The following is a 15852-nucleotide window of genomic DNA, read 5'->3' as shown; positions in this document are numbered from 1 at the left end:
ACCCTCGTCCCTAACTCTCTGAAGGATATTGTTATATAAAACCCTTGCAGTTATGCCCTGTATTGACAACTATGGAAGGCTGAGATGGGAGGGGGCAGAAAGGGGCTGAGAAAGTGCATGAAAACACAAACACACACACACACACCTGCTGATCTGTGACTAGCAGTTTCTTTTATAGGTCATTCCGTTGGTAAAATGCAGCCCACATGAAGTGTGGTAAGCAGGTGAAACATTCACATACTGTATTGTATAACAGAATAAAGGATAGCACAACTGAGGAGTGTCAGGAATATGAAAAGTACCACAAAAAAACATGGTACAACTTTGGAACAGACAATACAGATGTGTTCAGATATAAATAAACCCTCACCTTCTTTTTCTTCATTCCCTACCCTGCACTTCGAAACCTATCTAACCTTCTTGGAACTGGCATGTACTGTACCAGAAACTAAAATGCACGTAAAATATTAAGTCATGGAACTATAAAAGAAAAAAGGTATAATTTTATCTGAAGTCAACAAGAAGGTCACCTAAGCCTACCACAGTAATGGCCGTGAGGTGGTTGCTCACAAGTAACGGCGCTGGAGTCCAACCTGGCTTTTTACAGGTTTATTGTGCATAATATGTACAGTGCAGAGCTAACTGAAACACATTCATCTCAGTCACTCGCAGAATCCGGGAGTGAGCCTTCCTGCGCCTCCCCCAGCATAAGAACTTGTGGACCCCCAGGCGCCGCCTCTCCTCATGTTTGACACCTCTGCACAGCTGGGGCGACAAAAATTGTGTCTCTCTCTCTGAGCCCTCTTGGAGAAGGTGGTGCAGGGGCTCCTTGCTAGCATCGCTCTCCCCCTTTCCCACCTGTCTGACCGTTTCCTCTTCCTCCCCATTGGAGGACTTGCTGCTTCCTTGGCTGGAAGAGGTAGTGCTGGAGAGGAGAGACCGGGGATCCCTGTAACCCGATCTGGCATCCCCCTCCTCCTGCGGACCCTTTGGGAGCCCCCTGACAACCATGATCAAATGTAATGCACCACAAAGGTGTATTGAAATCTGAAAACCTGTTTTCGATTTTGAGCTAGTGAACACTGGTTAACATTAATCGTGAAAACATAAGTACAGGCATAATGCTGAACCGTGATTAATGTTGGCAGGGGAAATGGAGCACATGGTTCTATAGCTCATTCACAATACTTCCACTGCTGGGTTAAGGGATGAGCCACATTACAAATCTCACTTTATCCTTTTTATGCACCAAACTGCCACACACACATAATGCAATTACAATATTGTAGGTATTGGCTCTGGTGTACAAGCCCGTATAAAGCTTGGGATCAGGATACTTAAAATATTTCAAGCAGACTAACAGGACTAGAGGCTGCAAAGCTCTGGGTATCCCTAGAGGGTATCTAGGTATCTAGAAGGACCTTGTCAATACAGAAATATGGGTAGGAGAATGTCCTATAAATAAAGGCTAATCTAGACAGCAAGTAAGATCTATTCTAGACCTAAAGTGCTTAATGTCCCAATACCATTTTAAAGTTCTAATATTGAGTAGTCACCAGCAATATAACACTAACACTTACCGGTCAGTGAGGCTTCTCCACAATTGTGCACCTGAAAACAAGATAAGGATGAATAATTTATTTTTCCACATATGGTCCAATGTTTATAGTATATGCACACATTCTCTTATATTAACTAAACTATAAAAATGCAAAATTGGGGCCTGATGTTCTACTGAAAGAAATCATATCCCACTGTGCAAACACAAGCCCTTGAACAAACCTATACTAGAACTCTAGAAAGTGGTCTTGGTCTACATATCATAGGAGACTGGTCCATTTGAATATGTCAAAGAATAAATGTATGCAATAGGAGACACTGTTCAGAAAGTCTTTCCTTAACAAACTAATAATATTAACCTACCTTTCTACTTAACATAATCCTCACAGAAGCTTACCATAAAATTTTAGTACTGCAGTTAGGAGGAGGAAGGGATATTGACAGGTTGCCATACATTGCTGATAAACATTTGCATGTTAAACAGATACTGAAGCAGTGTCTTACCTCTTTCTCTAGACAAGACCAAATCCTGCATGATCTGCAGCATTACAATGCCAAGGAGTACATGTGAAATTAGATGATACAGTCTCCAAGGAGTCAGTGCAAGGAACCTAGGAGGAGGAGAGAAATATCATTTTACCATGGATATATAAAGCTTTCCTTGCCATATGAAAGCACAAGAGCAAGTCAGGCAACTTTAAAGAGTCTCCCCCCAAGCTGGTGCCCTCCATAATTCCTGACCACAGGGCATGATGTATGAGTGTGGTGGGAGTGGGGTACTGAATATCTGAAGGGCTGACCAGCTTGGGGAAGGCTGTGACTGATAAAGGAGAAAGGCTTAACAGAGTTAATCTGGAATTAGGGAGTTAAAGGTATAGCAGGCCATTATCATCAGACTGCAGAGACTAATCAATGGGATCATGACATAGAATCATAGAGTTGGAAGAGACCACAAGGGCCATCCAGTCCAACCCCCTGCCAAGCAGGAAATGTCACTTCCCTACTCCACAAAAGATAGAGGCTCAAAGCTGGTGAGTCTTAACAGAACTCTTAGTCACTATACTACACCAGCTCTGTCATGACTCATCAGCCACAAACCTCTACGTTTTGTGGAGCAGGGCAGCACCTGTCTCACACTTGTGTCATGAATCCCTTCCCTGACCTGGTAATAAAAATGTCCATATTACATAGCTGCTGTAAGAATATGTGATATAATGTGAAACACCAGGGAAAAGACTGACCAATACAGATTATGATGATGCTGGTGAGCAGGAAAAGGGGGGATTTGTCAATGAAATATCAGGTGGCCCCAACTGACAAGTTTTAACATCTGGTAGACATGTTTAAAAATGCTACATCCAACTATAAAAAGCAGTTATTCATTCAAACACTAATTGACTCAAGTTTCCACCTTCATGGTTGCACAAAAAAGCTTCATATGTTTGTGAGGAGCCCTTACTAGCTCTTATTTCCTCTCCTCCCTTTTTTTCTCACTAAGATTTATATTCTGCTCTCTGCCTGGTGACAACACTGATATTCTGGTATCAGGCAAAGGATTAAACCCCGCCCGCCCCCCAAAAAATTCTAGCATGCAGTATAAGTTGTTTTGAGCATGGTTTTATCTAGTCGTGCTGCTGAACTTCTGTGACCACTGCTTTCTGTTACATTCATTTTTAATGCCAATTTTTTAATATTGAATTTTATATCTGTGGGTTTTTTTTTTTAAAGAAATAGGTACTCCACCTTGAGAACCTTGTATTGAAGGGCAGCCTAGAAATAAGGCAAAATAAATATTTACCACTGATTCGATACACATTGCTCATGACATAACTGCAGTTATTTTCAATCTCAATGAACTCCTTCCTAGATAGAGAACTGGGCAACATGCTATGCTGCTATCCTGGGAAAGCAGCCTAAAAGGAGAACAGGGCTTCTTTATTTCTTTAAAATCTTGGAAGTTCCTTCCCACTAGCTGCCTCTAGAGCAGGTGAGGCAACTTTAGCCCCTCCAGATGCTGCTGAACTAGGGATGGGAGTTTTAGTTTAGTAACAACTGGAAGACCAAAGGTTCCCCACGCCTGCTCTAAAGGCAGGAGAAGCAAAACAGGCTTGAAATAGTGACTCCTGGGCTTGCCTTTTCCTGAAGAAGAGAACCCCAACTGCCATACCCATCTTGAGAGGAGCACATCTTGCAAACAGGAAGGTGTCATCATCCCTGGCTGCCTTTTCCCATTTATATTTATCATGCAGCTTACCTTTCCTAGCCAACAATGGAAAGGAAACAGACAAAGAGGCTAGAGGTTACTCCTCTCCTTCAGGAAAGCGCTGCTCCTGTCAAGAGTATGCAGTGGCTGCAACTTTTGTTTCCTTGGAGGGGAAGAGTGACACAGGGCAAAGCAACTAGACATCCAGAACTCAGTCTTTTCTGCCTTCAGGGGCAGCTGATAAGAGAAAGCCTTCAATTTTCTATACAAGCCAAGAGCATGGCAGCTGCTTTAAAAAGTCAAGGAGCTTTGGGGTAAAATATAGACATCAAAAACATCTGGAGAGGGACACAACGGATGGGAGCTTGGGTAATATTAGGGTAATATTAGAAGCCTCTAAAAGGCAAGGTGGGGGGAAGTTAGAGTACTTGGTGCTGAATGAGAATATAAATCTAACAGGCATATTGGAAAAAGTGTAGCATCCTTGGATACAATACAATACAATACAGTAGCATCCTTGGATACAATGTCTATAGGAAAGACGGTGTAGTGTAGGGCTTAGCAGGGGCATGCCAAAGAGGGCATGGAGTGCAACATACTAGAAAACCTCTAATAGGAACAAACAGGAACTATATGGGTATAAGTGCCAGGTGCAACAAAAATATTTAATGCCAGAGAGATATTATTGCTCTCCTGATCAAAACAGTGAAAGTAGTCTTCAGATGGGAGGTGGGGAGTCAGGATCCAAAGGAGAAAGTTTTATAATAATCAGTGTCTTCAACTTCTTTCACACTGACTAAGGAAGATGGACACTTGAGAAATCAGAAAAGTGTTCTCATATGCAATCCATGACTATGCCTTGGAAATGGCCCATGAACCCTTCCTGGCCATAGTCTTGAGTGGTGCCCAGTGCCTAGTACAAGATTTCATAGTACTCAAATCAACTGAGAACAGGGATCAAAGTGCTAACAAGTTCAAAATGCTCAACACAGTCACACTTTATTTCAAAAGACAAAACATCTCAGAAGTGAGAGGGTTAGTGAGAAGGAAGCTTTTGAGAAAGCAGAGGTTAGCTCTTTTCCAAGACGCTTGGAAATAAATTTTAAAACCATCAATCAAATGCTCAGCTAGAACATATGCAACGGACAAGGAAATGTACCAACAGATCTCCCCACCCCTCAAGGCCTGCCAACAGATCCAAAAGGATGCAAATATAGTTGACAACCAGAAGAAAGAAAGTTATAAAAAGGCTGCTTTCAGAAAATTTGGCTGGATTTCAATCCAGCTCACTCCCTCCCAAATTGCTTGCAACTGAACAGCCCAATGTCTGCATGTTTCTTATTCCCTTCCACCTGGAACCTCCTATCTGTTCAGTCCAAGGGCTGGGAAGAAAGGTGCAGCAGCTGTGCCTCAGGTGAAAATGGAAGCCCAAATAAGAAAAATGAAAAGGAGCAAAAATGCTGGCAAATGCTAATTGAGAATAAGCAATAAAAATAAAATAATGTGATGGGCATATTTAGAAAATGTTTAAGACCAAAAATATAAAATGTTTGTAAATACATCAGAAGCTGGAAACAGTCAGCATGGCATTTGAGCCACTAGACAACAAAGGAGTTCTTGTGGAACACAGGGAAGTTTTTTCTTTATTTTCTTTATGTTTATTAAGCTTACAAAAAGATAATTAAAATCACAGAGTAATCAGGTTACAAAAACTAAAATACCAGCAATTTAAAATACAACTAACAAAATATGATTCAATAGAAAGCAGTCTGAAACAAGCCTTAGCTGGTAAAGTGTACTCTTAGCAACCAACATTATTTGCACCTTCACTGATAGTTCCTAGTCTGGGAGAATGCATTCACCCCCCCAAAAATGAGTTGCAACGCTCCACCCAGACTGGAGCTGGATTGCCTTCATGCACCCCAAACCCAGACCCCTGTCCAAATCTGCACAGCCTCCCTGGGACTAGTAGCTGGAAAAGAGACAGCATTAACCAAGTAACCAACTAGGAAAGATCTTTAGGTCACAGAAGGTAGCTCAGTAAAAATGTCAACTCTGCATGCAGCAGCTGTGAAAAAGGGCAAATTCCATATGAGGATAATTAGGAGAGGCTTGAAAACAGAACTGGCAGTATCACGATGCTGTCGTACAATCTATGCACATGTGCATAATGCTCCTTGCCCGGCCTCCAAAAACAGAGGAAGGTGCAGGAAAAGGCAATAAAGGTTATCAAAAGAATGAGCCCTATGAGAAAAAGCTAAAGCTTTCAGAATTTTTTTAAGCTGAGTGGGGAAAGCATAAGTGGAAGGGTATAATGGAAGTTTGTATAATTATGCATTATGCAAAGAAAGAAGAGAGTAAGAAGTCTATCTCTGTAGAATCAAAAAGAAACTGGCGGTCAGCAGGGTTAGAACAGTCAAAAGAATGTATTTCACATAAGTAATACTGGAATTCCCTGGCACAATAAGTGGTAATGGCCACCAGCTTAGATGGTTTTTAAAGATTAGACAAATCCACACAGGATAGGCCTATCAGTGGCTATTATCCAGTTTCAGAGGCAGTACGCCTCTCTATACCAGCAACTGGGAATACTGTATAAGCAAGTGGGTATTGCTTTCAAGCCCTGCATGTGGGCTTAATGGAGGCATCTGCTGTGCTGCTGCTGAGAAGCAGGATGTGGAACTAGATTTTGGTCCAATCCAGCAAAGCTCTTATATTCTTATAGCTGTTTTCATGAGAACAGCGTAGTGCATAACTGCACATGGTTAGGCTCCTTGAATCCCATTGACTTGAATGGAACGTATGCTGAACTATTTTCAAGTGTTCAGAACAAATTGCGATTCAGAATAGAGAGACGCTTGCTGATTTATTTATTTATTTAAAAATAAACATACATTCTGAAATGTTTATTGAATTAAGAGATACATGGAAATCCCTTGGCTAATGTTCTAAATTTAGCATCTTAAGCTACAATAGCTTTGTCCTTAATCTAATACTTATTGCTAGAGACAAGAATGATACAAACAGCGTCACACGGGTACTGTACTTAGTTTCTGTAAAACCTAGCATTTTCTCTGGTGAAGACATCAACTTCCTGCAAAAATGCATGTAATTTCAGTGACCAACTAGAGATGAACAAAAACAGAAATTAACAAGGAAATCCTGGATTCTTACAAAATAGTCTGCCATCCAGTTTCACTCAAAGGGTTCTGTACCCTCTCCCAATTCTGTTTCTATGATCTAAATAACCCTCTTGCAAAGATGCTTTTTATTTTTTAAAAAATGACCTGAGGGCTTAGTTACAAGCATTTCCATGTAATGTTGTAGTTAGCTTCTATAACTGTGAAGAGCTACTGTTCCCCAATCTCTCCTTTTTATTTCAATAGAAAAACAACTGTTTCTGGGGATGTGGGGTGGGGATCAATTGGCTTCCTTAAATCTAAGCCAGTGGTAAGGAACCTCTGGCGCATAGGCCTAATTAGTCAGTGATGCTATTTCAGCCAAGCCGCAACCACCTGCCTATCTGTGGGGCAGATAAAGTTGTGGCTGGTCCAAAAGCGAGTTTGTGGGCACAGACTATCGTCTACCTGATTGGCACTACCTACAAAGCCTTGCGCTCAGTGCTTTACAAATGGCAATGAACAGCAGATCATCAAGACTTACAAGTGCTGTGAACCCACACTATTTGATTCAGATCCATGCAGGCAAAAATGCCTCATCTGGCTTCGCTGTGATTTCAGTTGATTGACAAGTGTGTGGCATGATGATAGTACTGTAAGTATTTTTGTGGGTTAATAAGTTGCAAGGCTGTTACAAGAGAGGCAACTTAGAAAGCACAAATCAAGACAAAAATGTGTAGATGCTTCTAAGTACCCAGCAATAGGGCCGGACAATCCAAAGTTACAAAAAATAAACTTGGAACCTATTAAAAACCCAGAAGCACCACCAGTCTAATAAGCTTAAAAGTAAGTTCCTCAAGTTGTGTAGGTATTCATGGTTTGCACTGGTATATGGGTTGTAGTGAAACAAATGACAAAATCAATGACCAACAGTAGAAGATAGGCAAACCAGAAGATTAATGTGTAAACAGAAGGCATGTTGAATTCAATGGGCCTCAACCCCCACTTTAAGTGCATAGCCCAAAATAAAATAGAAGAACTACATGTAAAGGGTTGACATCCATGAGATGAAATCAGTCTTGAAAATAGCCATTTGCCTGGTTACCCGTGGAAGGCAAAAACCACCTCCAGTAGGGACAGAAGCAATTTTACATTGGCAGAGAATTGGATTTTTCCTCTCTTTGGTCTCAATGGTCCAGTTATGGACTGTTATTAGACCAGGAACTTCTAATTAACCTCAGCTTTGTGTTTATCTGAACAGGTAAAAACTAATTACTCACTTTGGAACAATCCAGGATCTTAAACCAATGAGGCTCTAAAAAACTGGTTTGTTCTGAAGCTGGTAGCCACAGATAAAATGGGAAACTATGGTCAATTAGAGACATCCTGATTTAATTATAGCTCGCTGCAGAGAGCAGCAAAGGGGCTGAATGTGCAGGCAGAAGGCTCATGTATAACTTGGTTAGCATTGTCCAAACACAGCCGGGGTGTCACAAACTTCTAACATGTATACATTATTTGCTCTATTTGCACCCATATACCGTGTTTCTCCTAAAATAAGACGGTCCTCAAAAATAAGCCATGTCAGGCTTTTCATTAGTAGAATAAATATAAGACATCCCCCGAAAATAAGCCGGGGGTGGGAGCCGCTTCAGGGAGCGCAGCGCAGCGCGAAGAGCCTGGTGAGAGGCAGCTGCGGCTGCAGGTGAAGCCCGGGATCTGCGTGGGCGACTGGGGACGAGCGCCCTGAGCGCTGCGGTGGTGGCGAAGAGGTGCCTGATCAGCTGAGAAGCGGGCTGATCGGGCGCCTCTTCACTACCGCCGCAGCGCTCAGGGCGCTCGTCCCCAGTCGCCCACGCAGATCCCGGGCTTCACCTGCAGCCACAGCTGCCTTTCACCAGTCTCTTCGCGCTGCGCTGTGCTCCCCGAAGCGGCTCCCGTGCAGCCGCCTCTTGCCGCGGGGACCGGCTCCCGCTCGAGCCCCGACCCAGCGGCGGCCCGGCGGGGAGGGAGGGAGGCGGTGGCGGAAGAGGACAATGAGCGGCGGCCGGCGGAAGGAGGAGCCGATGTCGCATCCGCAGCAGCACCTGGTGGCCAGCGGCGCCGGCGGAGCCTTGAAGGGCTCGCTGTGGGGCAAAGCGCTGCAGAGGACAAGGTGACAATCCTTTCCTGTCAATTTCAGATTGCTCTTACGTTATTCTATAGGACTGAGCGGGACCCGGGAAGAGCGGCAGTGCGCGCCGCGCCGAGCCCCAACCCAGCAAAACTCTCTGAAAGCTTAATACTGGTAAAAAGTAAATAAGCTTAAAAAAAAAAAGAAATCCCCCGAAAATAAGCCGTTGTGTGTTTTTTTGGCGGAAAAATAAATATAAGACGTGTCTTATTTTAGGAGAAACACGGTATCAGTCATATATTAAATGTATATACTACCCACTTAATAAAAAGAATGAGGGTGGTTTAAAATAGATTTAAAACTACATCACCACAAGACTGCATGGTGCTGAATAAAAGCAGAATTCAAAAGAGATACCAGAAGTGGTACTGTAACATCAGATGTTAAAATACTGTAGTGGGGGAATAAAAAGGTCCTTTCAGCACTGCTCAAAAACATCAGCATAAATATGGCACACAACCCCCACCTCAGTCAACATCAGCCCCCTGGGAAGATTCCAGACCATGTAGGTCTTTTATGTAGAAGCAGGCAAGTACAACATCTAGAAGACTTATTTGTACAGCTGGTTGCAATACACAGGCCCAACAGGTTACCCTAAAAATACCTAAAATACTTATAAGCCTCAATTAACATACAGTACTAGGGAGCTTGAAATTAATCAAAGGACAAAGTGCTGCAGTGCTAATGTTTTACACAATAATGAAGCTGCTGTCTGACTGAGGAGTACTTTAAAATGAAGAAAGGAATTTGTTTACCTCTTTGAGGCTGAGAACTGTTAACTTTGAAGAGAGATCAAATATAAGGCTGTATGCCGGCTCCCTCGGTCAATAACGCGAGATGAGTGCCACAACCCCAGAGTAGGTCACAACTGGACCTAGTGGTCAGGGGGGTCCCTTTACCTTTACCTATTAATGCAATTATACATCCCAGTCCATTGAGTATTTAACTTGGTAATGAAAAGCAAGGACTTTAGGAATGTTCTCTTCAAGCCAGTGTAGGGGGAAAAGTGTCTCAGTTTCAGATGCCACTTGAAGAAAAAAAGCACATGCTTCTTGTTTTGAAAAGCACTAGAGGACTAATTAAAGGTTAAAACGAGAAGTTACCTAAAGCACAGGGTTGGTAACACAGAAAAACTAAAGAATGGGAGAAATGACAGAGATTGGTTTGGGCACCAGGAAAATAAGAGTATGAAGAATCTACTGAAAAGGGACAATTTCAAGCATAAAGCCAGCAGGCTGGCAGTCCAGTGCGAATCCATGACAAAAGAGTGGGAGAAACGAGAATTCTGGTCTACCGCCAGCGCTGATCAGCGAGGAATCCTCGAGCTCTGAGGTTCCTGGCGCTGTGAGGGGGGGGAGCCGCAAGAGCAATGCAGTGCCCCAGAAGAACCCCAGATTGAGCTTTCTGGGGGGCGTGAGAACTCGGCTGCGCCCCAAAGCGACTCCTCTGCTCCCTGGCAAGCTCTTTTTAAGAGCTCCAGAGCGAGCGGAGTGAGAGTCACGGGCGCCATTTTCGAGTATACCGCTACCCTTACAGAGCGAAGCTCCATGCCAGCAGTGGAGGAGTGGTGGATTTCCCACCAAAAAAGGATTTGAAGACATTGGACACCGTGAGTAACAGAAAGAATTTTTTTTTAATTTTTTTTTCAATTGAAAAGAATTGGCCACGGGAGGAGATTTAAACAGGAAGTCGGTCTCCCCCATTGAGAGAATGGCGATGCAGTTAACATGCCTGCAGCCAGAGAGTTTGACAGGACTTTAATAACTTCCAAGGATTGGACTTAAAACCCTGAGGCAGGGTAAAGGGGAGAAGGATTGACTACATTAAAATCCCTGCAAAATTATTTAAATTGGACTGGGGAAAACCCCCTGGGAACTGGAGTCGGGTCCCTGGAGGGATCAGCCAACCGCCATTATGACATCACAATAGGAAGGAATTTGTTTAACTCTTTGAGGCTGAGAACAGTTAACTTTGAAGAGAGAGCAATTATAAGGCTGTGTACAAAAAGTTTGATAATGCTCTTTTTAGAAATGGACATAAGATTTTTAAAATATGAACAAGAATTAAAAATGAGAGTTGATAACCAGATCGGATGTAAACTTTGTTCCTGAGGTTTGGAAATACGAACAGCGCCACTTCCTACATTGTAATCTATACAGTTCCTATGGAATTTGAGACGAGCAGGATGTCTGTAGACACAACATCATCTGGCTCTTTAGACTCTGTGGACTTTCAAAAACTCCTGGAACTGATTTTGGACATGAGAGATGAATTGCGGCAGAACAATATACAGATTTGCAAAATAAGACAGAACTGTGTGGAAAGTGAAGGTGGATTGGTCTCAGTAGAGAATGAAGCGAAGCAAGATGAACAAGCACCAGCTGGGGACATTGTAAATGACTTTACAGAAGAGGAGGAAGACCTATCAGTCCTGGGCAATATAACTGAACTTTAAAAAGAGAAGGAAGAAGTATGGAATACTGTTCCCCCAGTGGGAGAGGGGGAACAAGACTTATGTTCGATTCAAGGAGTCCTCAAAGAAGAACCAGCATGGAATAATGTCCTCCCAGTGAGAGAGGGAGGGCAGGATCCATGCTGGGGCCTGAGCTTAACCGGGGGGGAAATTGAGATAGGCTGAAAAGTGGAAACATAGCTGGATGGTACTGTGCTACAGTTAGAAAATGGGGGGGGGGCGCAGGGGACAAAGAAAGGAGAGTGGTGGATAGGTGGCAAAAGAGTGGGAATAGGGTGAGGAGCAACAATGGGTTATTTTCTGATTAAGATGGTCTGAAACTGGAACGTTTTATGGAGCTGGTAGATGCACCTGTGAGATCCAGAGTCCAGGGAAAGGGGGTAGAATTAGATAAATGTGGTTAAAGGTTATTATGATAGAAGAAATAATATTTGAATGTATGGAAAATTTTTGGGGTATAAATTGTGAGGCTAAAGGAAGAATTAGAGGTGGATGGGAAAATAAATTTAATTTGGATTAATTAATGAATTATAGGTTGAGGATAGTCAATTCCCCCCCCCTTTGTGTAGATTAGAATTGGTTGTGAAATAATGGAAAAATTGTGTTAGAATGATTTAAGATGATAAAGGAAAATTGCTTAATTTAGGTTTAATAAATGGACCCCGGGGGGGGGGGGGACCGAGGAAGTCCACAATGTCAAGTTAATGTAATGAATTGATATGTTTTTTTCTTTTTTGACTATGTTTTGTTTTTGCTTTTTTGTTTTTGTGTTGAAATGTTTGAAAATTAATAAACATTATTTGAAAACAACAAACAAAAGAGTGGGATAAACAGACTGTGCAATTTGGGATGCTGTCACTCTGCTTTCTGTCAACTTTGCAGAATCACCCTGATCCTCAAGGTAACCACTATGCAAGATTATATGCTCTACTTTATACGCACTTCCTGGTCATTATTTCACCTTGCCCCATCAGGTTGTGCCCCACCTTCCCTTCAAACATTCTTAAGGAGCCTTTGATGCTCCCTGGCATCATCCAGCCACAGCTGATTCATCTTCACTTTCTGCAACACGTCTCACAAAGCCCACTTCGTGGCCACTAGCATTATTTTACCCTCAGTGACTGGTTATCCCCCATCACATCACACCCCACCCCACCCCACCCAGGATCATTAATTCTTTCCATAGGTTTCCTTTCCCATGCTTTTCTCTAGGAAACATTTTGCGGCAGCACCCAACAAACCAAAAGGAGTCTTTCAAAGCGAGCACAGTTAAGAAGCGCTCAATTTAAATAGAAACACCAAGGACGGCAAAGCTTGATTTCTCCATCCTGGGGCTCAACCTGTATGACATATGCCCTCTGATGGAGAATGCTCCCTTCTCCATCTCTACCCAATGTGAGAAAACCTCATTGGTATGGAGATAAAAATAAAATATATATTTATTCAATTTGCATGAGATAATTTCTTAAATTTGCTTAAATTAAAAGCACTTCCTCCCACAGCACAATAATTAACTTATGGGATTCAGTGCAGGATGAGCTTTACAGGATTAGGTAGATTCATGGAAAGCAAGCACGCCTAACAGGCATTCACAAGGCTAGCAAAGCAAAGGAACTGTGCTCAGAGAAGGATGCTTCTTCAGTACCAGGGCATCAGAGGAAGATAATTTATATATGTATTTATATTATGTATATTCCTGCGTATAAGACTACTTTTAAACCCAGGAAAATCTTCTCAAAAGTCAGGGGTTGTCTTATACGCTGGGTTGTATTTCTTATACGGTGAGTTTATCCCACTCTATATTTTAACTGGAAAAGTTGGGGGTGGTCTTATATGCCGGAATATACGGTGTGTGTGTGTGTGTGTGTGTATAATAAATTTATACCCCACCCATCTGGCTGGGTTTCCCCAGCCCCTCTGGAGAGAGAGACAGAGGTCAGTGTTGCCCGCAGCACCCCTATCGTTCAAGGCACCCTAGGGTGCCATGGCACACTGCTTGAAAACAACTGACAAGAGAGAAAAGGGGTGGGGTGGCATTATTTTGCCTTCATGCCCCTCTCAGGAAACGTCTGAATGGGCGCTGCTAGTTTAGAAGCCAACGGCCTGGGCCTTTTGCAACAGGCACTTTGCCCATGCTCAAATGCACCCTTTCCCCCTCACAGTTCATTTGCACGTTTTGCAAAGCCCAGGAGCGGAGGGCGAGGGTGAGCCGAGGCTCAACTGAGGTGGGGAAAAAGAACGAAAGAAAGGGACACGCATATATCTATATATATGTTTCGGGAGTGTGTTGGGGGGGGGGCTACAGGATTAGCGCAGTGGCTGCGCGTCTCTCTCACCAGAAGATCAGGTTGGCGCAGAGAAAGGCGGCCAGAGCGCAGAACGGCCTCTTCCAAGTCGCCGCCTCCAGCCCGCCGACGGGCTTCGCCTCACAGCCCCCGTCCTCGTCCGCCAGCCGTTCCCAGTCAAGGCGACCCGGCGCCGCCACCTGCTCCTTCTCGTCAGCCATCTCGGTAGGGGCGGCTGACCCAAGACCAGAACCTAGATGAAGAGGCGAGCCGGCTGGGCGGGGTTTGTGTACATCCGGGTGCGAGGCACGCCCGCACGCCCTGCCGACCAACGAGAAGCTTTCGACGCGGCTGGGCAGCGCCGGCGATTGGTTAGCTTGGAGAGGGGAGCGGCGGAGGCGCCGAAGCCGGCGCGCGCGCGGTGGCTGGGGGGAGGTGAAAGGAGGAGAAGCTGGGCGTGGCGAGGCGGCGCGAGCGGAGTATAAATTTCTAGAGGCGTGGCGCGTGCGCAGTGGCTCAGAGCGAGTGGCGGTTTAGAATTTTCGGAGACGCTGTTGGGCGTATGGAAAAACAAAATAAAATCCGGGGACGAAGCTGCGCCTCACGCGCTGGAAAGGCGATAAGGGTGGGGTAAGTGGGGAGTGTTTTATTATTTATACCACTACTTATTTGGAAGGTACCACTTATCTGCAAGGTACCACTGTATATAAAAAATCATAATACAGGGTTGCCTTCAGATAACTTCTGAAGGTTGTACTGTATAGTTATTTACCTCCTTGGCTTGGTGGCCATGTAACTCCATACCCACCAATATTTCTCCAATGAAAATAAAGGTAAAGGGACCCCTGACCATTAGGTCCAGTCGTGACCGACTCTGGGGTTGCGCGCTCATCTCACATTATTGGCCGAGGGAGCCGGTGTATAGCTTCCAGGTCATGTGGCCAGCATGACAAAGCTGCTTCTGGAAAACCAGAGCAGCACACGGAAACACCGTTTACCTTCCCGCTGTAGCGGTTCCTATTTATCTACTTGCATTTTGACGTGCTTTCGAACTGCTAGGTTGGCAGGAGCTGGACCAAGCAACGGGAGCTCACCCCGTCATAGGGATTCGAACCGCCGACCTTCTGATCGGCAAGCCCTAGGCTCAGTGGTTTAACCACAGCGCCACCTGGGTCCCTCTCCAATGAAAATAGGGAAGTCCTAAGGAAAAGCGGGACATTCCGGGATCAAATCAGAAACTGGGGCGGCTTCTGTAAATCCAGGACTGTCCCTGGTTCTAAGTATTTAGTATCAGATCAGTTTTTTTAAATTTCCTTTAAAACTTCTCATAGAGGCTGTCAGGCATGATGGAGGCATGCACCATATAAGAGTTTTTCAACAAAGGTTAGTAAAAGAGAAAGGCCCCTTACCCACTGCTTGTTAAGAAGCAGGTACTGTATGAATAAATTCCCTTCTCTGTCTGATCAGTGAAGAAAAAAGGGTCCTGCAATCCACTTATTATTATTGAAGGGAATAATAAGGTGAAGGGGCAGCAGAAGGCATTTTGCCCAGGCCCTTAAACCTGGTGGTGCCACTTTTGCCCTTGAAACTGCCTCAGAAGAGTGATCTTGTTTTGCCTCTGTTAATCTAACTCTGCTTACAAGGTCAGTTATTTTATACAGCAATGATCCAAACTAAGAAAATTAGATAATGGTGGGGGTTTTTTTGTGGGGTTTTTTAATGTCATCTCAGAGTTTGTACTTCTAGGAGGAAGGGTTCCCTCATGGAGGAAGACTTTCAAATATTCAGTTGCTTCTCATAAAGCACAGGGAGCCCTAAGGAAGATGTTCTCCCAACTACTATCAGTCCCAGCCAGCTTAGCCAGTAGTCAGGAATGATGGGAATTGTCCCAAAACATATGGAAGGCACCATTGTTGCCCTTAAAGCCTCTTGGGCTATTAGTAGCATCACAACATTTATTTATTTGTTATTATTAAATGTATATACCGCCCTTCAAAAGATCTCAGGGCGGTTCACAAAATAAAATACAAGATAATACA

The 15852-nt window shown here is 43.8% G+C and overlaps 1 protein-coding gene across 1 annotated transcript in view; it reads right to left on the bottom strand.

The window, feature by feature from the left end:
• Positions 1–14089, bottom strand: part of RETREG1 (reticulophagy regulator 1) — a 45093-nt gene extending 31004 nt beyond the window's left edge. The window contains exons 1-3 of the mRNA XM_035124941.2: positions 13865–14089; positions 2065–2171; positions 1581–1611 (exon numbers count right to left, since the gene is read on the bottom strand). Of these exons, the coding sequence (XP_034980832.1) occupies positions 1581–1611; positions 2065–2171; positions 13865–14034 (308 nt within the window). The 5' untranslated portion in view covers positions 14035–14089. The remainder of the gene's footprint in view (positions 1–1580; positions 1612–2064; positions 2172–13864) is intronic.
• Between the last annotated feature and the right edge of the window lie 1763 nt (positions 14090–15852).

Source organism: Zootoca vivipara, chromosome 8, assembly GCF_963506605.1.
Source record: "Zootoca vivipara chromosome 8, rZooViv1.1, whole genome shotgun sequence".
Lineage (NCBI taxonomy): Eukaryota > Metazoa > Chordata > Lepidosauria > Squamata > Lacertidae > Zootoca > Zootoca vivipara.
The sequence above is the reverse complement of the archived record's forward strand: the minus strand, read 5'-3'. Positions and strand labels throughout refer to the sequence as shown.